Source organism: Anolis sagrei, chromosome 6, assembly GCF_037176765.1.
Source record: "Anolis sagrei isolate rAnoSag1 chromosome 6, rAnoSag1.mat, whole genome shotgun sequence".
NCBI classification, from domain to species: domain Eukaryota; kingdom Metazoa; phylum Chordata; class Lepidosauria; order Squamata; family Dactyloidae; genus Anolis; species Anolis sagrei.
Genome location: NC_090026.1, coordinates 126,489,297 through 126,508,152, shown reverse-complemented (window position 1 = coordinate 126,508,152; position 18,856 = coordinate 126,489,297). Strand labels below are relative to the sequence as shown.

The window sequence follows — 18,856 nt, the reverse complement described above, 5'->3', positions numbered from 1 at the left end:
TCAGGGATATCTAATCAACTCTCAACAAAAGATTCCCCCAGGCACTAACAAGCCACACCAAAAACCTTCCATGCCGTCAAGTGCTAATCAAGGTGGCCAGTTGAAACATTCACACCTAACTCCAACAGACAAGAGTTCTTTCTCCCACCCTGGACATTCCACAGATATATAAACCTAAATTCCCTAGTTGCAACAGACCTCACAACCTCTGAGGATGTCTGATATAGATGCAGGCAAAACATCAGGAGAGAGTGCTTCTAGAACATGGCCATGTAGCCTGAAAAACCTACAACAACCCAGTGATTCCAGCCATGGAAGCCTTTGACAATACACTGAGATTTATAGTTTGGTGGAGCACTAAAACTCTTTGACAGGGAAGGCTAAAGACCTTGAAAACTACAGGATCCCATAGTATTGAAGCATAGCAGTTCTGAATGCTCAACTGAAGACCAGTATGACCCTTGGGTCCACAGGAATGATATCCATGGTTTCATTTACCTATTTCCAACGAAATATGTCCTTTCTATGCATCTTCTCAGTAGTTTTCAGGCTTTTTTGACCGGGACCACTTAACCAGGGACCACTTTGACCAGGGACTACTCTCCAACATTAGTACCAAAAGGGTTACAAATCTGTTTTTGGTCAACTTTCAATTTGGTTTGGTTATTTGGAGTGCTGATTCTGAAAAGTGCATTGGATAGACCACATCAGCTCTAGTTTCTGATACAGAACATACGCCATCCAGTAGCTGCCATCTTCTCACCCACAGAAAACCATATTTAATAAGCCTCAGCACCGTAATAGGGTTTCATAAGACCATTGCAACAGTTTATGTAGTAACGGTGAGGACCTGGACTATATTTTAGTTCTTGGGGACCACTGGTGGTCCACAGACGACAGGTTGGGAACCACTGTTAGTCCTACAGCATGACTCTATGTCATTTTGAGACCAAAAATCTTTTATTTAAATAGGATTCACTGTTAACCACTGTTTTTCATATCTATGCCCTGTCTGGGAATGCATCCCACATGGATACAGGGGTCATACTGTATGCAATTATTGCTATCTATATATAGAAAATGCTCTGTGCATAATGAGTACCTTAAAAACAAAAGAACCAATGAACGAAATCACACCAAATTTGGCAACAAAACACCTCACTACACAAGGAGTGACCATCACTCAAAACATTATGATTTTGTCATTTGGGAGTTGTAGTTGCTGGGATTTATTGTTCACCTACAATCAAAGAGCACTCTGAACTCCATCAACGATGGAATTGAACCAAACTTGGCACACAGGACTCCCATGACCAACAGAAAATATTGGAAGGGTTTGATGGGCACTGATCTTGAGTTTGGGAGTTATAGTTCATCCACATCCAGAGAGGACTCTGGACTCAAACAATGATGGATCTGGACCAAACATGGCACAAATATTCCATATGCCCAAATATGAACACAGATGGAGTTTAAGGGAAATAGACCTTGACATTTGGGAGTTGTAGTTGCTGGGATTTATAGTTCACCTACAATCAAAGAGCATTCTGAACTCCACCAATGATGGAATTCAACCAAACATGGCATACAGGACTTCCATGACCAACAGAACACACTGGAAGGGTTTGGTGGGCATTGACCTTGAGTTTGGGAGTTGTAGTTCACCTACATCCAGAGAGCACTGTAGACTCAAACAATGATGGATCTGTACCAAACTTGGTACAAGAACACAGATGGCGTTTGGGGGAAATAGACCTTGACATTTGGGAGTTGTAGTCACTGGGATTCACCTACAATCAAAGAGCACTCTGAACCCCATGAACGACAGAAACGGGACAAACTTCCCACACAGAACCCCCATGACCAACAGAAAATACTTAAGGCCATCTAATCCAACTCTCTTCATCAGGGCAAGAAAATGTAAGCAAAGCCCTCCTGACAAAGAGCCATCCTGCCATAGATATAGATAGATATGATTCACGCACACACACAGATATAGTATCATAGATTTGAAAGGGACCCCTGAAGAAGGACAATTATATGTTGCATGTTCCAGGCAAAGCAGACACTCTCCACATCAACACTGACAAAGAAACAGCAAGAAACCAACACTTTCTCATTACTTTATTTTCCATATCAAAAGACTGGGCCACAGTAACGCGTGGCAGGGGACAGCTAGTAATAGATATTTGGGGAATGAAGGTAAATTTCATTGCCTAGAGAATGGTATTTTTATTTGGGATGCAATGTTTTCATTTTGACCTCTTTAGCTACACTTCTGATGAAGAAATATTATATTCCAACCATGAAAAAAAAAACCCTCACAAACTATTAGCTGGTTGCAGATAGATTTTGGCAACCCTTTCTTTACAGACTTGATTCCATTAACAAAATCTTGGAGCAGAATTACGTGCAGTCGGATATAAGATGTCATTTGGCATTGAATGTCCTTGCAAAGCAGAGGAACTAATTAATTTCCTAGGCATATTGCTCCATCCTCGCTGGACGGTGCAGCAGTTTCAAACTCATTTCATTTGCACTTCCAATATTGCCAACGTGGATAATACTATGGATTTTCCATTAGTTTGGTGAAAAAATATTGCCAGAACTCTTGATATCACAGTGGTCTTCACCTTCGTGGAGAGTGTATCTATAGTGTGGAATTAAAGCAGTGTGACACCACTTTGTCTGCCATGGATCAATGTTATGGAATCCTGGGAGTTGTAGTTTGGAGTTGCAGTATGTGAGTACAATGAAGGATCTCAGCCCGAGTGATAGTTCTGTGGTGAACGCCCCACAACTCTGCCTTGGAAGGAGAGGAAAGAATTTGAGCTGGAGCTAAATGGATATTAATTTCCTAATCAATTCTAATTATAGTGAGATGCTCGGCAGCCAATTATTTGCCATGGCATTATGAAAATGTATTCTCAAGTGCTTCCATCTAGCAAGGACATAATTATAAATTATGCTTATCGCCGTAACAACAATTATCGCGAGACGTAAAAGTAACCTCGGCATCACCATCCGCAACGATGCCAGAAACAGAAGGCAAGCGGGTGGCAAAGAGTTGCGCATTGCACCACCACAAGGCCCTTTTCAGAGTCCAGCGCGGAGTGCAGGCTCACTCTTTGTGAGATTTGAAAAACAAAATAGGGTAAGAATGGGTAGAATTGGAAAAGGTAGACTTCCCTAGATCTAGGGAAGTAATGCTACCCCTCTATTCTGGCTTGGTTAGACCACACCTGGAATATTGTGTCCAATTCTGGGCACCACAATTCAAGAGAGATATTGACATACTGGAATGTGTCCAGAGGAGGGCGACTAAAATGATCAAGGGTCTAGAGAACAAGCCCTATGAGGAGCGGCTTAAGGAGCTGGGCATGTTTAGCCTGAAGAAGGCTGAGAGGAGATATGATAGCCATGTATAAATATGTGAGAGGAAGCCACAGGGAGGAGGGAGCAAGCTTGTTTTCTGCTTCCCTGGAGACTAGGACGTGGAACAATAGCTTCAATCTACAAGAAAGGAGATTCCATCTGAACACGAGGAAGAACTCCCTGACTGTAAGAGCCTGTTTAGTTTAGTAAAAAGGAGACATAATAATAATAGAATCTTAGAGTTGGAAGATATTGCAAAGGCCATCTAGTCCAAACCCCTGCCATGCAGGAATATGCAACTAAAGGACGTCTGAAAGTTGGTCTTCCAACTTCTGTTTAAAGACCTCCAAAGACAGAAAGTTCACCACCCTCTAAGTCAATATATTTCAATGTAATACAAAAATTCTTTCTATTGTTTAGGTAGAATCTCTTCTGCTGTAATTTAAACCATTTATTCCATATTCTGGAGCAGCAGGAAAAGGCCTCTTCCATTTTCTGTACTATATCACTTCCGATAGCTCAAGATGGCTATAATGTTGCTTCTCAACAGGTGTATTAAATTATAATACTGCGAGGAAAGTATTCTTAAAACAATATGATGCTGCAGGTGGAGTCCCCCTTATCTGAAATGCTTATTTTGAAATATCTGTATCTCCATATACATAGTGAATGAGAAATAAGAGGGAAAGGGGGCTAGTCACATATCCAGCACATGCTGAGTTTTTCCATAAAGACGGTTGACATACGTATTGCTGTTTTAGCAAAGTTTCTGGGAAGAGAGAGGGAAAACTCATCTCATCTTCTGTGTCTTTTCATTCTCTCTGGGCTGCATACAGGAGAAGGCCAATGGGATCACCCCATGTTCATCCTTGCAGTCATTTCTTGGCTGCCTGCCACACTATCTGTCAGACACTTCTACCTTCAAAGACCAGCAGAGTGATGCTAAAGCCTTTAGTACAACAGAGAGGCAAACATTAGCAGGATAACACAACGTAGAAGCTGAATGTCCATTCCAGGGCCATAAGCCAAATATCAGAGAGTCCAGAGTATGAGGTTGAAATCAGAATCTGTAAGCCAAGGTCCAAGGATAAGTCCTGGGTTCTAGAAATACAAGATTGCAAGATTCCAAGATCATAGCTTGTAGAACTGATGTTGCAGCCAGTAAAGAGGTACCACCCTTGAGATCCTTAAATCACACAAGTGTTATCTGTTGTTGTCTTGCTTCTTGGCTAGTCTTGAGGACCTACACAGCTGAGACCTCTTCCTTGCAGGTCCACAAAAGCTAGAATTGTTAAATCTTCCTCAGCCTGCTCAGAGGAACTTGCTTCAATTTGATATGCAGGCTGAGAATTAGTAGCTCCTTCCATGGGTGTCACTTCAAAGCTTGGCTGAAGGATCTGCTGGGTACTGCTGGGCTCCAGCTCAACCACTGAGCCTTCCACCAGCATCTCCTCATCCACAATGCCACCATTGGTGAGTATGGAAGTATACAGAATATCTGCTTTTTATGGGGCTTCTGTAAGTGGGATCCTTTCACCTTCCCCTCCTCTCTTTACCCCATTATGGCTCCTTGAGGGGAAACTCAGGGGGAACTGGATGTGTGATTAGCCCCCTTTCCCCTAAGGCAGTGGTTCTCAACCTTCCTAATGCCGCGACTCCTTAATACAGTTCCTCATGTTGTGGTGACCCCCAAACCATAACATTATTTTCGTTATTGCTTCACAACTGTAATTTTGCTACTGTTCCAATATGCAGGATGTATTTCCATTCACTGGACTAAATTTGGCACAAATACCCGATACACCCGAATTTGAATACTAGTGGGGTTGATTTTGTCAATTGGGATTTGTAGTTGCTGGGATTTATAGTTCATCTACAACAAAGAGCATTCTGAACTCCACTAATGATGGAATTGAACCGAACTTCCCACACAGAACTTCCATGACCAACAGAAAATACTGGGTTTGGTGGGCATTGACCTTGAGTTTGGAAGTTGTAGTTCACCTACATTCAGAGAGCACTGTGGACTCAAACAAGGATGGTTCTGGACCAAACTTGGCACGAATACTCAATATGCCCAAATGTGTACACTAGTGGTGTTTGGGGAAAATAGACCTTGACATTTGGGAGTTGTAATTGGTCGGATTTATAGTTCACCTACAGTCAAAGAGCATTCTGAATCCCACCAATGATAGAATCGGCCCAAACTTCCCACACAGAACCCCCATGACCAACAGAAAATACAGTGTTTTCTGATGGTCTTTGGTGACCCCTCTGACACCCCCTCGTGACCCCCCACAGGGGTCCTGACGCCCAGGTTGAGAACCACTGCCCTAAGGCTTGTGGGTGGCTAGAAGCCAGACATTTTGGTTTGTTTAGCACTGCCATTTTTCAGATAAGGGAGCTTCAATCTGTACTAAGTGCTTAGACCTTTAACTGTGTTGTGAAATCGACATTCATGGATTTACCCATTGAGTACACCACAGCATCCTCCTGCTGGATACAGTGACAATAAGGATGACATTTACACTAACCAATTAATGCAGTTGGAAGCTAGCTTCCAACTGCAGTGGCTAAACAATAAACAACCACAAGAGCACACAAATCCTTTAATGCACATCAGGACTCTGTGGTTTGCACAGTACTCATCTGGGATTCAAAACATCTGCACAGCGAAACCACTTTCTTCAATGTTGCATTAAATGGTCAGCGTAGATGAGGCTGCATTGTGCAATGAAGAATGTACAATCCCAGTTAATCAAGTGAGACATCGAAAGGACCAGCAAACAGTGACACACATTTAGAGATGCACAACTGCACGGCTGGAATCCTGCTGGAGCAGACTCATTGTGTGAACTATTGGATGGTGAGTTAACATGTATCACTTCAATACATTTGATGGTCCATACATTTGAGTCTTCTTCGAGGGGGATGAAGTGGGGTGGTGATAATAACAACAACAACAACAACAACAACAACAACAACAACAACAACGGGATTTAGGACTATATGAAATGGGTACACTTGTGGAACTCCATTTGAACAGCTATGACACAAATGCATCCATTGCACAAAAGCCAGAAAAGTCTGGCCGCATGTGTGAGAGAATTTCCATTATGAAGCACTAGTATTCCAGATGTGGCTTCTTTTCCTTACCTAACACTTGGTCTGAATTTTCCAATAGTTCAAATTCATCTGTGAAAGAAAAAAAAAGAATAAAGTAAAATCTCATGTGTGGAGGTCATCTGTTTATATAAGAAACACATATCTTTATAGATATTCATACTTTCATAGAATCATAGAATCAAAGAATCATAGAATCAAAGAGTTGGAAGAGACCTCATGGGCCATCAAGTCCAACTCCATTCTGCCAAGAAGCAGGAATTTATTCATAACCCATTAGTTACTTTCCAGAGGGAAGTTCCAAAGTGGATCTACACTGTAGAATCAATGTAGTTTGACACCCCTTTAACTGCCGTGGCTCAATGCTGTGAGTTGTAGTTTAGTATTCGTTTCCGACTCTTCGTGACCTCCTGGACCAGCCCATGCCAGAGCTCCCTGTTGGCCATCACCACCCCCAGCTCTTTCAAGGCCAAACCAATCACTTGAGGATACCATCCATCCGCCTTGCCCTTGGTCAGCCCCTCTTCCTTTCTCCTTCCATATTCCCCAGCATCATTCTCTTCTCTAAGCTTTCCTGTCTTCTCATTATGTGGCCAGAGTACTTCATCTTTGCCTCTCATCTCCTTCCCTCCAGTGAGCAGTCAGGCTTTATTTCCTGGAGGATAGACTGGTTCTTGCTGTCCAAGGCATTCCCAGAATTTTCCTCTAGAACCACAGTTCAAAAACATCTATCTTTCTTTGCTCAGCCTTCCTTATAGTCCAGCTCTTGCATCCATAGCTTACTACAGGGATTGCCATTACTTTAACTATGCGGATCTCTGTTGCCAGTGTGATGTCCCTACTCTTCACTATTTCATCGAGATTGGTCCTTGCTCTTCTCCCAAGAAGGAAACATCTTTTGATTTCCCGGCTGCACTCTGTGTCTACAGTAATCTTCACACCTAGTAATACAATTCCTAACTGTGAGACTGTAAGAGTGTAGGATCTATATAGCAATATTAAATAACCACTCACAAGCTGTTTTTGCTTTGAAATGAATATATTGCTTTTATCTCTATTCCAATACAAGGCTTCCAGTGCCCTCTGCTGGCTTCAAAATGTCACAGAGAGAGAATTGATTCAGCCAGGATGATTCAGCCAGGATGTCATGGAGGGAATTTGTGATGTCTTCAGGCCATCAGAAATTGACTCCTGACAGAGACAGAGCTGTTCAGCAGTGGAACTCTCTGCCCCAGAGGGACTGTGGTGGAGGCTTCTTCTTTGGAGGCTTTTAAATAAAGGCTGGATGGCCATCTTTTGGGGGTGCTCTGAATATGATTTTCCTGCTTCTTGGCAGAATAGACTGTATGGCCCACAAGGTCTCTTCCAACTCTAGGATTCTATGATTTACAACCCCAGGTGGGAGGCATGTTGGAAGTTACATGCATTGTAAATTTAATATACCTCCCAACATAAATAGCTTCAGAGCCTGGTCTTACCTGGTGGCGCATAGGCCATACTGTTCATATCCCAGCCTGAAAACAGAAAAAAAGACAATTAAACCAACATATCCAGCTGACTTGCTTCCCTTTATTACAGTCAAGCCTAACTATTTGTACTGGAACTGAATGCCTATCTTTCCTGTGTTTGTCGTGTCTCCTCTGTTCTCCTCTCTTCCCTTTAGCTACATTTACACCGCCATATAATGCTGTTTAACTACATTGCATGGCATTATTTGGGTCTATTCCAGGTATGGGCAAACTTCAGCCCTCCAGGTGTTTTGGACTTCAACTCCCACAATTCCTGGCCTCAAGCTTCTTCCTTTTCCCCCCTCAACCGCTTAACCACATGGAGGGCTGAAGTTTGCCCATGCCTGGTATATACTGATCATATAACGCAATTTCAAAAATTGCAAAAACTCAAATTTTGTCGATTAGATTGATGATGAAGTTTGCCAATGAGTGAAACTTACAAAGAAAGACCCAAACAACATCCTTACTTATCACTAATTCGTTTTGATCGAAATATTAAAGGAATGCCAAGTTGATATGTTGTCAGAGGCTTTCATGGCTGCAATCAATGGGTTGCTGTGAGTTTTCCAGGCTGTATGGCCATGTTCCAGAAGCATTCTCTCCTGACTTTTGCCCACATGCCTGCCATAGACGTGGGCGAAACGTCAGGAGAGAATGCTTCTGGAACATAGCCATACAGCCTGGAAAACTCACAGCAACCGAATGCCCAATCTATTGAAACTACCTTTAGAGTTACATGTTTTACTGAGAGATTATGAAAATATTCAAGTGTGATGTATCATTTTGCCACTAGGTGGACCCGCATGCTTTGCTTTCCAAATTTTCTGGCAATGTGTCATCTCTCTGGAGAAGAGACTCAATTAAATGCATCAGGACATCTCATGTTGCCCTAAAAACAGGACTAGGGCTTTTCACTTCCAAAGAGTTTTCATCTTTGGGTGCATCTACACTGTAGAATGAATGCAGTTTGACACCAATTTGACTGCCATAGCTCAAAAAGCTGTGGGATTCTGAGATTTGTAGTTTAGTGAGACACCAACACTCTTTGGCAGAAAAGGCTAAAGACCTTGCAAAACTACAAACTCTCTTGATTCCACAGAACTGAGCCATGGCAGTGCAAAGTGGAACTTTAAGATCTTCAGGGGAGGCCCTCCTTTTGATCCCACCATCATCACCAGCACAATTGGTGAGGACGAGAGAAAGGGCCTTCTTGGTGGTGGCCCTCCACCTCTGGAATGCCCTTTCTAGAGAAATAAGACAGGCCCCATCCCTCCCCTCCTTTCGTAAGAACCTGAAGACCTGGTGGTTTAAACAACCCTTTGAGAATGACTAGTTCTAGCTCAGCCCCAGATACTGTTGAATATGGCCATATCTTTTTCTACCAATTACCCAGGTTACTTCCTCCTTTTAGGCCCTGGAAATGAACAGCCATAGACTTTGCCTATTATTGTTGTTGCCTATTATAGTATTGCACCTAATTTCCCGGTCCTCTACAAATTGCACTAGCCATGACCTGGCCTTTTAAATTGCCTTGAACAGGCAGGATTATTTTAAATATATGTGTGCTATTGTGATATTTTAATGCTTATATTGCCTTGTTAATTTTATGTTTATGTCTGTATGTATTGTTGACAGGGCCATAGCCAGAAAAAAATTTCGGGGAGGGTTGACAATGTTTTTTGAGGGGGGTTGAAATTTTTTTTTGGGGGGGGGGGTTGAAACCTGGCTCCTAGCTCACGCTGAAGCAAAGAGCACAGCAAGGGGCAGAGCAGCCTTCAATAGCCTGCAGCTCTGCCCCTGTCAACCACCTCCACCAAGTCAGGCCTCCTTAATGAGGGAATTCACACACACACTTCAACTTGGTTGCTTCACTACATCGGCTATTGCTGCAAGAAATGACAGTGTGAATAAATTGTCAATGTTTGCTTGAGATAGTGCTTGCAGTTCTGGAGCGACTCTTAATTTTTTGCGTCTCATAGACTTAGCATGGACTCACCACACTAAAACAGTAGATATGGCTCTAAATGAGACATGCCACATTATCACAGGGTGTCTGCGCCCCACACCACTGGAGAAATTACACTGCTTAGCCAGTATTGCACCACCTGACATCCGCCGGGAAGTAGGAGCCAATAGTGAAAGGACCAAGGCAGAGACATCTCCAGCTCATCCCCTGTTTGGGTATCAGCCAGCACGTCAACGACTTAAATCAAGACATAGTTTTCTTAGATCTACAGAGACACTCGCAGGAACACCCCAGCAAGCGAGAGTCCAAAAGTGGCAGGCCCAGCACCTCAATCCGTGGGTGATACCAGATGAGATACTCCCCCCTGGGCACACAGAGGACTGGGCGACTTGGAAGGCGCTGAACAGACTGCGCTCTGGCACCACGAGATGCAGAGCCAATCTTAAGAAATGGGGCTACAAGGTGGAATCCTCAACATGCGAGTGTGGAGAGGAGCAAACCACTGACCACCTGCTGCAATGCAACCTGAGCCCTGCCACATGCACAATGGAGGACCTTCTTGCAGCAACACCAGAGGCACTCCAAGTGGCCAGATACTAGTCAAAGGACATTTAACCAACTACCAAATTTGCAAAATCTGTGTGTTTTTTTTCTTTTCTTTTTAATCTGTGTGTTTGTTTTGCTCTGTTAGAATTGTAATACAATGGTATGGTTGCTGATGACACGATAAATAAATAAATAAATAAATAAGCATGGGGATTTGGTTAACCAGTTAAAATTCATGAGTAAACCAGTTTTTTTTTAACCTGAAATTTGGGGGGGGGGGGTTTGAACCCCTAACTCTCCCCCCTCCCCCGCCGGCTACAGGCCTGATTGTTGATGTTACTTGGAAACTGCTCTGAGTCCACTTGGGGAATTAGAGTGGTATATAAAAAAATGTTGTTGTTGTTTCAAGCTGCATACATTCTACGGTGTAGAGCAGGAGTTCTCAAACTAAGGCCCGGGGGCCAAATACGGCCCTCCAAGGTCATTTACCTGGCCCTCGCTCAGGGTCAACCTAAGTCTGAAACGACTTGAAAGCACACAACAACAACAATCTATCTCATCAGCCAAAAGCAGATTCACACTTCCCATTGAAATACTAATAAATTTATATATTTTTAAAAATGTTTCTTCATTTTAATTATTGCATTGTTTTAAAGTGTTTTTTGCACTACAAATAAGATATGTGCAGTGTGCATAGGAATGCATTCATGTTTTTTTCAAATTATAATCTGGCCCTCCAAGAGTTTGAGGGACTGTGACCTGGCCCTCGGTTTAAAAAGTTTGAAGACCCCTGGTGTTGAGGAACCTTTTTATTGTGCTGGATTTTTGATCTTTCCAACCTCATATTCTGCAAGTTGCGAAAACAATGAACTCAACCACAGTTTTGAATCTCTCAATCTCAAGATACAAAACCACAAACCCCACCTAACTTTTAAAAGTGGCACTCCAGAAGGTTGTTTTTCAACTCATTCCAGTTAGCAAGTTCTCTCTTGTCCCTTGTTCTTTCTTTCTTCTCCCGTCTTCCTTCCTTCCTTCCGTCCCTCCTTCCTTTCCCACTTTCCCTTTTTGGGATTTGTTCTGCTCTCCCTTTTTTGAGTCCTTTTGTTCAGAGCTTTGACTGATGTTGCAGAACCTGCTTTCCTCTTGGGTAGCACTTGTGCTCATCATTTCCAAAAAGATCCTGGCCGTTGCTATAGCGACACCAGCCTGCTGTTGGGTATCCAAGAGGGACTGATAAGAAAGTCTAACACATGTCAAGAGATGTATATCTGGGGATCGGTCCATCTCCCCAATGGGCAGCCACCGAGAAAAGGATGACTCCCCAAGTCCCACTGTTTAGTTTTGGAGAGTCTAACACATGTCAAGAGATTTATATCTGGGGATCGGTCCCATCTCCCCAATGGGCAGCCATCGAGAAAAGGCTGACTCCCCAAGTCCCACTGTTTAGCTTTGGAGATTTGTTCCTTTTAGAGAACTATCAACCCTGATGCCTTCCTTCCTTTCAGAACAAAACTTGGGTCTGCTTTAGGCATCAAAACAAGAGAAAAATTATAGTATTCAGACTTTCCTTTCCCCAATAGGTTTTCTCTATTTACCATCTCTGTTCCTCCAGGAATCTTGGGTAAGAGCACTGTCTTGAAAAATGCATGGGTGTATTTATGCATTATCCTTTTTTTACACGGCAGTTACTACATCGGTGCATCTACAATGTCTAATGAACATAGTTTGACACCATTGTAACTTTTCCAACTCAATGTTATAGAATCCTGGGAGTGTGGTAAAGCATTATTTGGCAGGAAAATGCAAATACCTTTGAAAACAACTCCCAAGAATGTATTGTCGAAGGCTTTCATGGCTGGAATCACTAAGTTCTTGTGGGTTTTTTCGGGCTATATGGCCATGTTCTAGAGGCATTTCTCCTGACGTTTCGCCTGCATCTATGGCAAGCATCCTATGGACCTCACCTCTGAGGATGCTTGCCATAGATGCAAGCAAAACGTCAGGAGAAATGCCTCTAGAACATGGCCCTATAGCCCGAAAAAACCCACAAGAACTTAGTAACTCCCAAGAATCCATAGCACTGAGCCAAGGCAGGTCAAGTGGTGTCAAACTACATTAATTCCATAGTGTAGATCAGGCATTGGCGAACTTTAGCCCTCCGTGTGTTTTGGACTTTAACTCCCACAATTCCTAACAGCCTACCGGCTGCTAGAAATTGTGGGAGTTGCAGTCCAAAACACTGGAGGGCCAAAGTTTGCCCATGCCTGATGTAGATGCACATATGCTTGCATTTGACAACCACACAGAAGATTATTACCATAGTCGATGTTCACAAGGCTGAAGAGCGCTGGGCATTTCACAGAGATGACGTCGCCAACAAAAGCAGGTTGCCAACAGGTGATGTTGTCCCACATTCCTTCACATGCTGTGGATAAAAAATTAGGAAAGAAGATGTTGCCAGGTCTTCCTTTTCACTCCCCATAAAGAGTGTCAGAGTTGGAATTATTGATCATTAGTTGAACAGAGCTGGCAGTGTGACACTGCATTCAAGACTGCAAATGCTATCTTAGCTTGCATTTGTTGCACTCTAGCAATGAATTACCTTTTCAACCAGCACCATATCAGAGTCTAATAATTATATCTAAACCGTTTATTAAAGAAAGCAGATAAAAAGAGAAAGGAGGCAAGTCCAAAAGAGTCAGTAGAATAGAAAGTACAAAACAGCAGTCATCCAAAAATGCCAAAGTCAAGAAAACTAAAATCCACAGTAGTTCTTCATACATAAATCCATAAACATGAAAACAGAAACTTTTCCAAGGTCCTCCAGGAACAAAGGCATGAACCAGAACAGGAAACTTGAGAATACTGGAATCAAAGAGCAGAGATAGGAGAACCATACTGTATGGCAACGTTGTCTCCTCTGAGAGGCTTGAAGCCCACACCTCTTGATTTAAATCCATCCAGGCACCCATGAAATCATGCCGAAGACACCTGGCCTTCAAGGTCTTATCTTGGATTCTCTAATAATATTTTGTTTGTCTACTTTTCACTCCTTGTGTTCTCAGCCCTAATCTTGTTTCATGAGTACAATCCCCATTGGCCCAAGGCCTTTTCTGAAGGGAACTGGAACTTATATTTTCCCCTGTTGCCTGGGAACGAGCATACGAATCCACAACATTGGTCTCATCTGCCTGCAACTCTCTCTGATCAGTCACAGTCTCCTCACTTTGAAACCCATCATCCCTCTCATTCTCTGACTCATTATCAGAAAAATCCTCTGCCACTTGCTGAGCTATAACAGCAAGTATCATTTTTCAGGTCGACTGAAGAAATTGTCCCCTTATTCTGTGGTGGCTGGACCTCATCTGGAATACTCTGTTCCATTCTGGATGCCTCCTTTTAAGAAAGATATAGACAAGTTGAAGTGAGCCAAGAGAAGGGCAATGAGATTGGTATGGAGAACGAAACATATGTGGATTGACCTGTCAGAAGAGATCAGGCATCTAAATCAGCTGTCAGAATTTAAGAGAAAATTGAAGGCCTCTTCCAGCAGGCCTACCCAATCAATGTAAACATGTCTTGTGTTTACAATATTTAAATCTATGTTCTCTGTATTTTAATATATGTGTTAAAATATATGTGTTAGGAGCCCCCGGTGGCGCAGTGGATTAAACCCCTGTGCCGGCAGGACTGAAGACCGACAGGTTGCAGGTTCGAATCCGGGGAGAGGCGGATGAGCTCCCTCTATCAGCTCCAGCTCCTCATGCAGGGACATGAGAGAAGCCTCCCACAAGGATGATAAAACATCAAATCATCCCGGCGTCCCCTGGGCAACGTCCTTGCAGACAGCCAATTCTCTCACACCAGAAGCGACTTGCAGTTTCTCAAGTCTCTCCTGACACGACTATATATATATATATATGTGTGTGTGTGTTTTATAGAAATACATTTAATATGTGTTTTTATATAATGTTTTACGATAATGTGTTTTCATATTGTTGTATTTTGATCCTGAAGAGAGGTGGGTAAAATTAAATAATAGTTATTATTATTATTTGAAACACAACATGATTATTATTATTATTATTGAAGAGGTTTGAGGCACGGGGCATACTCAGTTTTATTGTGAGAAGTTCAAGGATGACATGATCATATACTTTGAATACTTCAATAGCTGCAACAGAAAAGAGGATACAGGCTCTTTCTTTGCTGTGCCGATGAACAGAACTAGGTCTAATGTTACAGGAAGGTAGATTTCAATTGAACATTAGGAGAATAGTGGTTTTGCAACAGAGCCAATTGCTTAGAAAGACTGGGTTTTCTCCTTGTCTTGATGTTTTCAAAAAGAAGCTGGACAACTACCTGCTGAGGAGCTCATCTTCCAAAACAGCTATCCAAGGATTTCAACGCTATTCACCAAACAGCATCCAAATCTTGCAGAGTTCTCTTAATGTTTGGATTTGAAACTATGGTGTATTTGCCATCTCCTTGATGTGGGAACCACCAACCTTCATTGTTTGGCAGGCGAGTCTTGGGAGTTAACGCTGTGTTTGAATAGACGGAGGAGTGAATAGAGAAAGGCAGCATCCTTTTGCACTGGAATCACATTCTCTGCGTCTGCCAGGAAGAGCACTTTCTCCTCTGAGCTGCTTATTCATAAAGCCAACTCATCCCTCACTGGTGTGAAAAGCTCTCCTTTCACGTCCCTTCAAAAGAGAGTCTAAGATGGCCAGCACCAGGCTATTTACATACAAAAATATTTCACACTCGGGGAAATGAGTTTCGGGCAAAGCTGGGATCTCTTATCTGAGACTGGGAAAACACGGCCTTTTCTATTCTCCCCAAGTTACTTACATTCTCCCTGGTTATTGGACAGTTAATCCGAGTTTATGCTTGGAGAGGCCATTTCTTTGTCATCTCCCTTCCTCTAACAAAACCAATTCGGAAAGGAAATCACGTGGATGTTTTGGTGGTTTCTAGTATACTGTAGCCAGGGATTCATGGCAAAGAAACAGCAAAACTGGGGAAATCCATTATTTGGAGTGACGTTCTCAGGAAAACAATTTGATCTCCCACCCTTCTGTTTCCTCAGTCCAAGGCTGCTACCCTACATGGCATATAGCAGAATAAAACTAACTACAGCTGGCCATGCAATACTTTTTGGATTTACCACTGATCTTTGGTAGACCCTCTTGTAGCCATTTCCTCACTTTTATAGAATTTGTAAATAGGAGACATTTCTGGTTATAGCTCAGTGGTCCTCAACCTTTGTTTCTCCAGGTGTTTTGGACTTCAACTCCCATAATCCTAGTCAGCTTGCCCAATAGTTAGGAATTCTGGGATCAGCAGTCCAAAAATACCTGGAAGACCAAACTTTGGAACCTCCTGCTATAACTGAACTCTTCAGTCTGGAAGCATCATGGTTTGAACATAGGAATATGTATGACTCTGGAGGTGACTCTGGAGGCCAGTGTTTGAATTGAAGCAATCCATAATAAACTCATAGGGTGACTGTAGGCAAATTGTACACTCTCAGAAGAAGCAAAGCCAATCCCCTTCTCAACAAAGTATTCCCAGAAAATTATGTATTTCCTTCACTGTAGGACTGTCACAAATCAGAAATGTCTTGATGGTTCACCTCAAAAATAAACCTGTAAACACAGATGTGAACTGGGTTGCTGTGAGTTTTTTAGACTGTATGGCCATGTTCCAGTCATACTCTCCTGATGTGTCACCTGCATCAGTGGCTGGCATCTTCAAAGGTTCTATTGGCAGTGAAGCACGTGGAGTGTAAATATAGATATCTGTGGAATGTCTAGGTTTGGAGAAAGAACCCTTGTCTGTTTAAAGAAAGTGTGAATGTTGCAATTAACAAGCTTGAATAGCATTGAGTAGCCATAAAGCTGCAAAGTCAATCAGTGAGGGTATCTGCATAGAGGTAGCCTACCCTGTGTTGCCTGGAGGCACCCTCTGATTGGGAGGTGTTAACTGGCCCCTGGATTGTTTGTTGTGTGGAGTTCTCCTATTTCTGAGTGGCATTTCTGAATTACTGTCTTGATTCTGGTGGGTTTTTATACTTGTAACTAAATTTTGTTCATTTTCATGGTTTCCTCCTTTCTGTTGAAATAGTTCACGCGCTTTTGGATTACAATGCTTTCTTTGTGTAGTGTCGCATAATGGTTGTCAGAGTGGTCTCAAATTTCTGTGTTCTGTGAGAGGATCCCTCTTGTCCTTTGTTGAATGTAGCATTTGTTAAATTTTCTTAGTGGGTCTGTAGATTGATTGTAGGTTGTGTTTCCTTATCATCTTGCCTCTGTGGTTCCCCCGATGTACGGTAAGAACACTTTTCCTCTGGGTGGAACTTTGTCTTTACTCTCATGGCTTGTTCTTGTTCTTGCAACTCTTCTGATGTCTGTAGTGGAGTCTCCATTGGCCTGTAGAGCCCAGTTTAGGTGGTTCAGTTCACCTTGGAGAAGGTGGCGTTTGCAGATCCTGTTTGAACGATCTACCAGGGATTTAATGAATCGATGTGAATTGATCATACTATCCAAGTTCAAGTAGAGAACTCTACTAAACTAGATTTCTACTCATCAGCTGGTCACTGATAATCCTGGTTAGTTTATGGGCAATGAAAAGAGAACAAATAACAGCCAGCTTCATTCCTAGAGGTGGGTCTGCTTTTTGGGAGAGTCTTTGTCTTTACTTAGATTCCATGAGGTTGTGGAGATGATCAAGGATCAGACCATGTTGATGAATCAGGAACAGAGGAAGGACTTTCCAATGTGTTGGAGGTTTTAGATATAAATAAATAGAAGCTGTATATGTTTCGGGATCAAAATATACCCTGCAGTATAATAATGTGTCACTTAGAAAGAGAGGAGATATGATAGCCATGTATAAATATGTGAGAGGAAGCCACAGGGAGGAGGGAGCAAGCTTGTTTTCTGCTTCCCTGGAGACTAGGACAAGGAACAACGGCTTCAAACTACAAGAAAGGAGATTCCATCTGAACATGAGGAAGAACTTCCTGACTGTGAGAGCCGTTCAGCAGTGGAACTCTCTGCCCCGGAGTGTGGTGGAGGCTCCTTCTTTGGAAGCTTTTAAACAGAGGCTGGATGGCCATCTGTCAGGGGTGCTTTGAATGCAATATTCCTGCTTCTTGGCAGAATGGGGTTGGACTGGATGGCCCATGAGGTCTCTTCCAACTCTTTGATTCTATGATTCTATGACTTAGAATTGTGTAACGAGTAATAGTAACTTTACTTTAGTTCAAAAGGTCAAACAGAGCAACAATATATACAGTAGTCTCTTTGAATTACAGAGAACATAGGGAATAAACAGCCCATTTAAGCAGTCATTAAAATATACTTCATGCCTTAGAAACAGAGGCAGCCCTAGGTAATTTTCAACGGTAAACAAACAGTATTTTGCCCCCCCCCCCCACAACCAATCACTGATATATATTTTCTGTTCGTCATTGGAGTTCTGTGTGCCATATTTGGTTCAATTCCATCATTGGTGGAGTTCGGAATGCTCTTTGATTGTAGGTGAACTATACATCCCAGTAACTACAACTCGCAAATGTCAAGGTCTATTTTCCCCCAAGAGCGCCTCAAGAGCGCCCCTGGGCAAAATCAACTATACTGCAAATGCTTACTTTGTGTAATGGGTTGAGCCGCTCCTGCTTAGAAATGATCAGAGAGTTGGCAGCCATTTCTTTCCTAGCTGTTTCCAGTCAGCACTCTCTTCTCTCTCCGAGGTGAAAGTAGCAGTTAAAACCGTTTGTCTAAGTGGCAAGCTAGAGACAGTAGCCAATCAGAATTCTGGCTCCTAGCATGCTCAGCCAAATAGCTGCCAATACACATTTTTCCGGTCAACCTATTTACACACCATGGTGCTTTCTTCTTCTTTTTTTTCACAGCCCCATGCAATGTAAAATGTTGTAAAATGGTGATATTTATGTAATGGCTTTCACCCTAGTCCACATTTAATTAAATTATGGATAGTGCTTTTTCTAGTTCATGCCACTGTGCCGTGTCTCATCAAGATCCTGCTCTCAAAGCAATATTTACTATTCTCTTTGTGAGTCAGAATGGCTGCTCAGCAGAGTTCCCTAGAGCTGGAGGATGCTGGAGAATGCCTGTTCTACTCAACCTATTACCAGGGAAGGACGAGGAAGGAAGAGAATGATGGTGGCACCTCTAGATGCCCTTCCACACCAATGGAGAAGGACTTGACCACCATGTCTCTGCCTTTCCTTCTTTCCATAGGGTTGAACAACAGTAGATGGTAGGCGTTTTTCTTACTCTTTCCTTCATATTCCAAAAAGCACATA

General features: G+C 42.6%; 1 protein-coding gene across 7 annotated transcripts in view; it reads right to left on the bottom strand.

Annotated features, from left to right (window-relative positions):
- ADCYAP1R1 (ADCYAP receptor type I) overlaps positions 1-18,856 on the bottom strand; it is a 153,527-nt gene that overhangs the window by 49,511 nt on the left and 85,160 nt on the right. For all 7 annotated transcript variants that reach the window (XM_060782656.2, XM_060782657.2, XM_060782660.2 and 4 more), the window contains exons 4-6: positions 12,839-12,946; positions 7,977-8,012; positions 6,532-6,570 (exon numbers count right to left, since the gene is read on the bottom strand). In XM_060782656.2, coding sequence (XP_060638639.2) covers positions 6,532-6,570; positions 7,977-8,012; positions 12,839-12,946 — 183 coding nt within the window. The remainder of the gene's footprint in view (positions 1-6,531; positions 6,571-7,976; positions 8,013-12,838; positions 12,947-18,856) is intronic.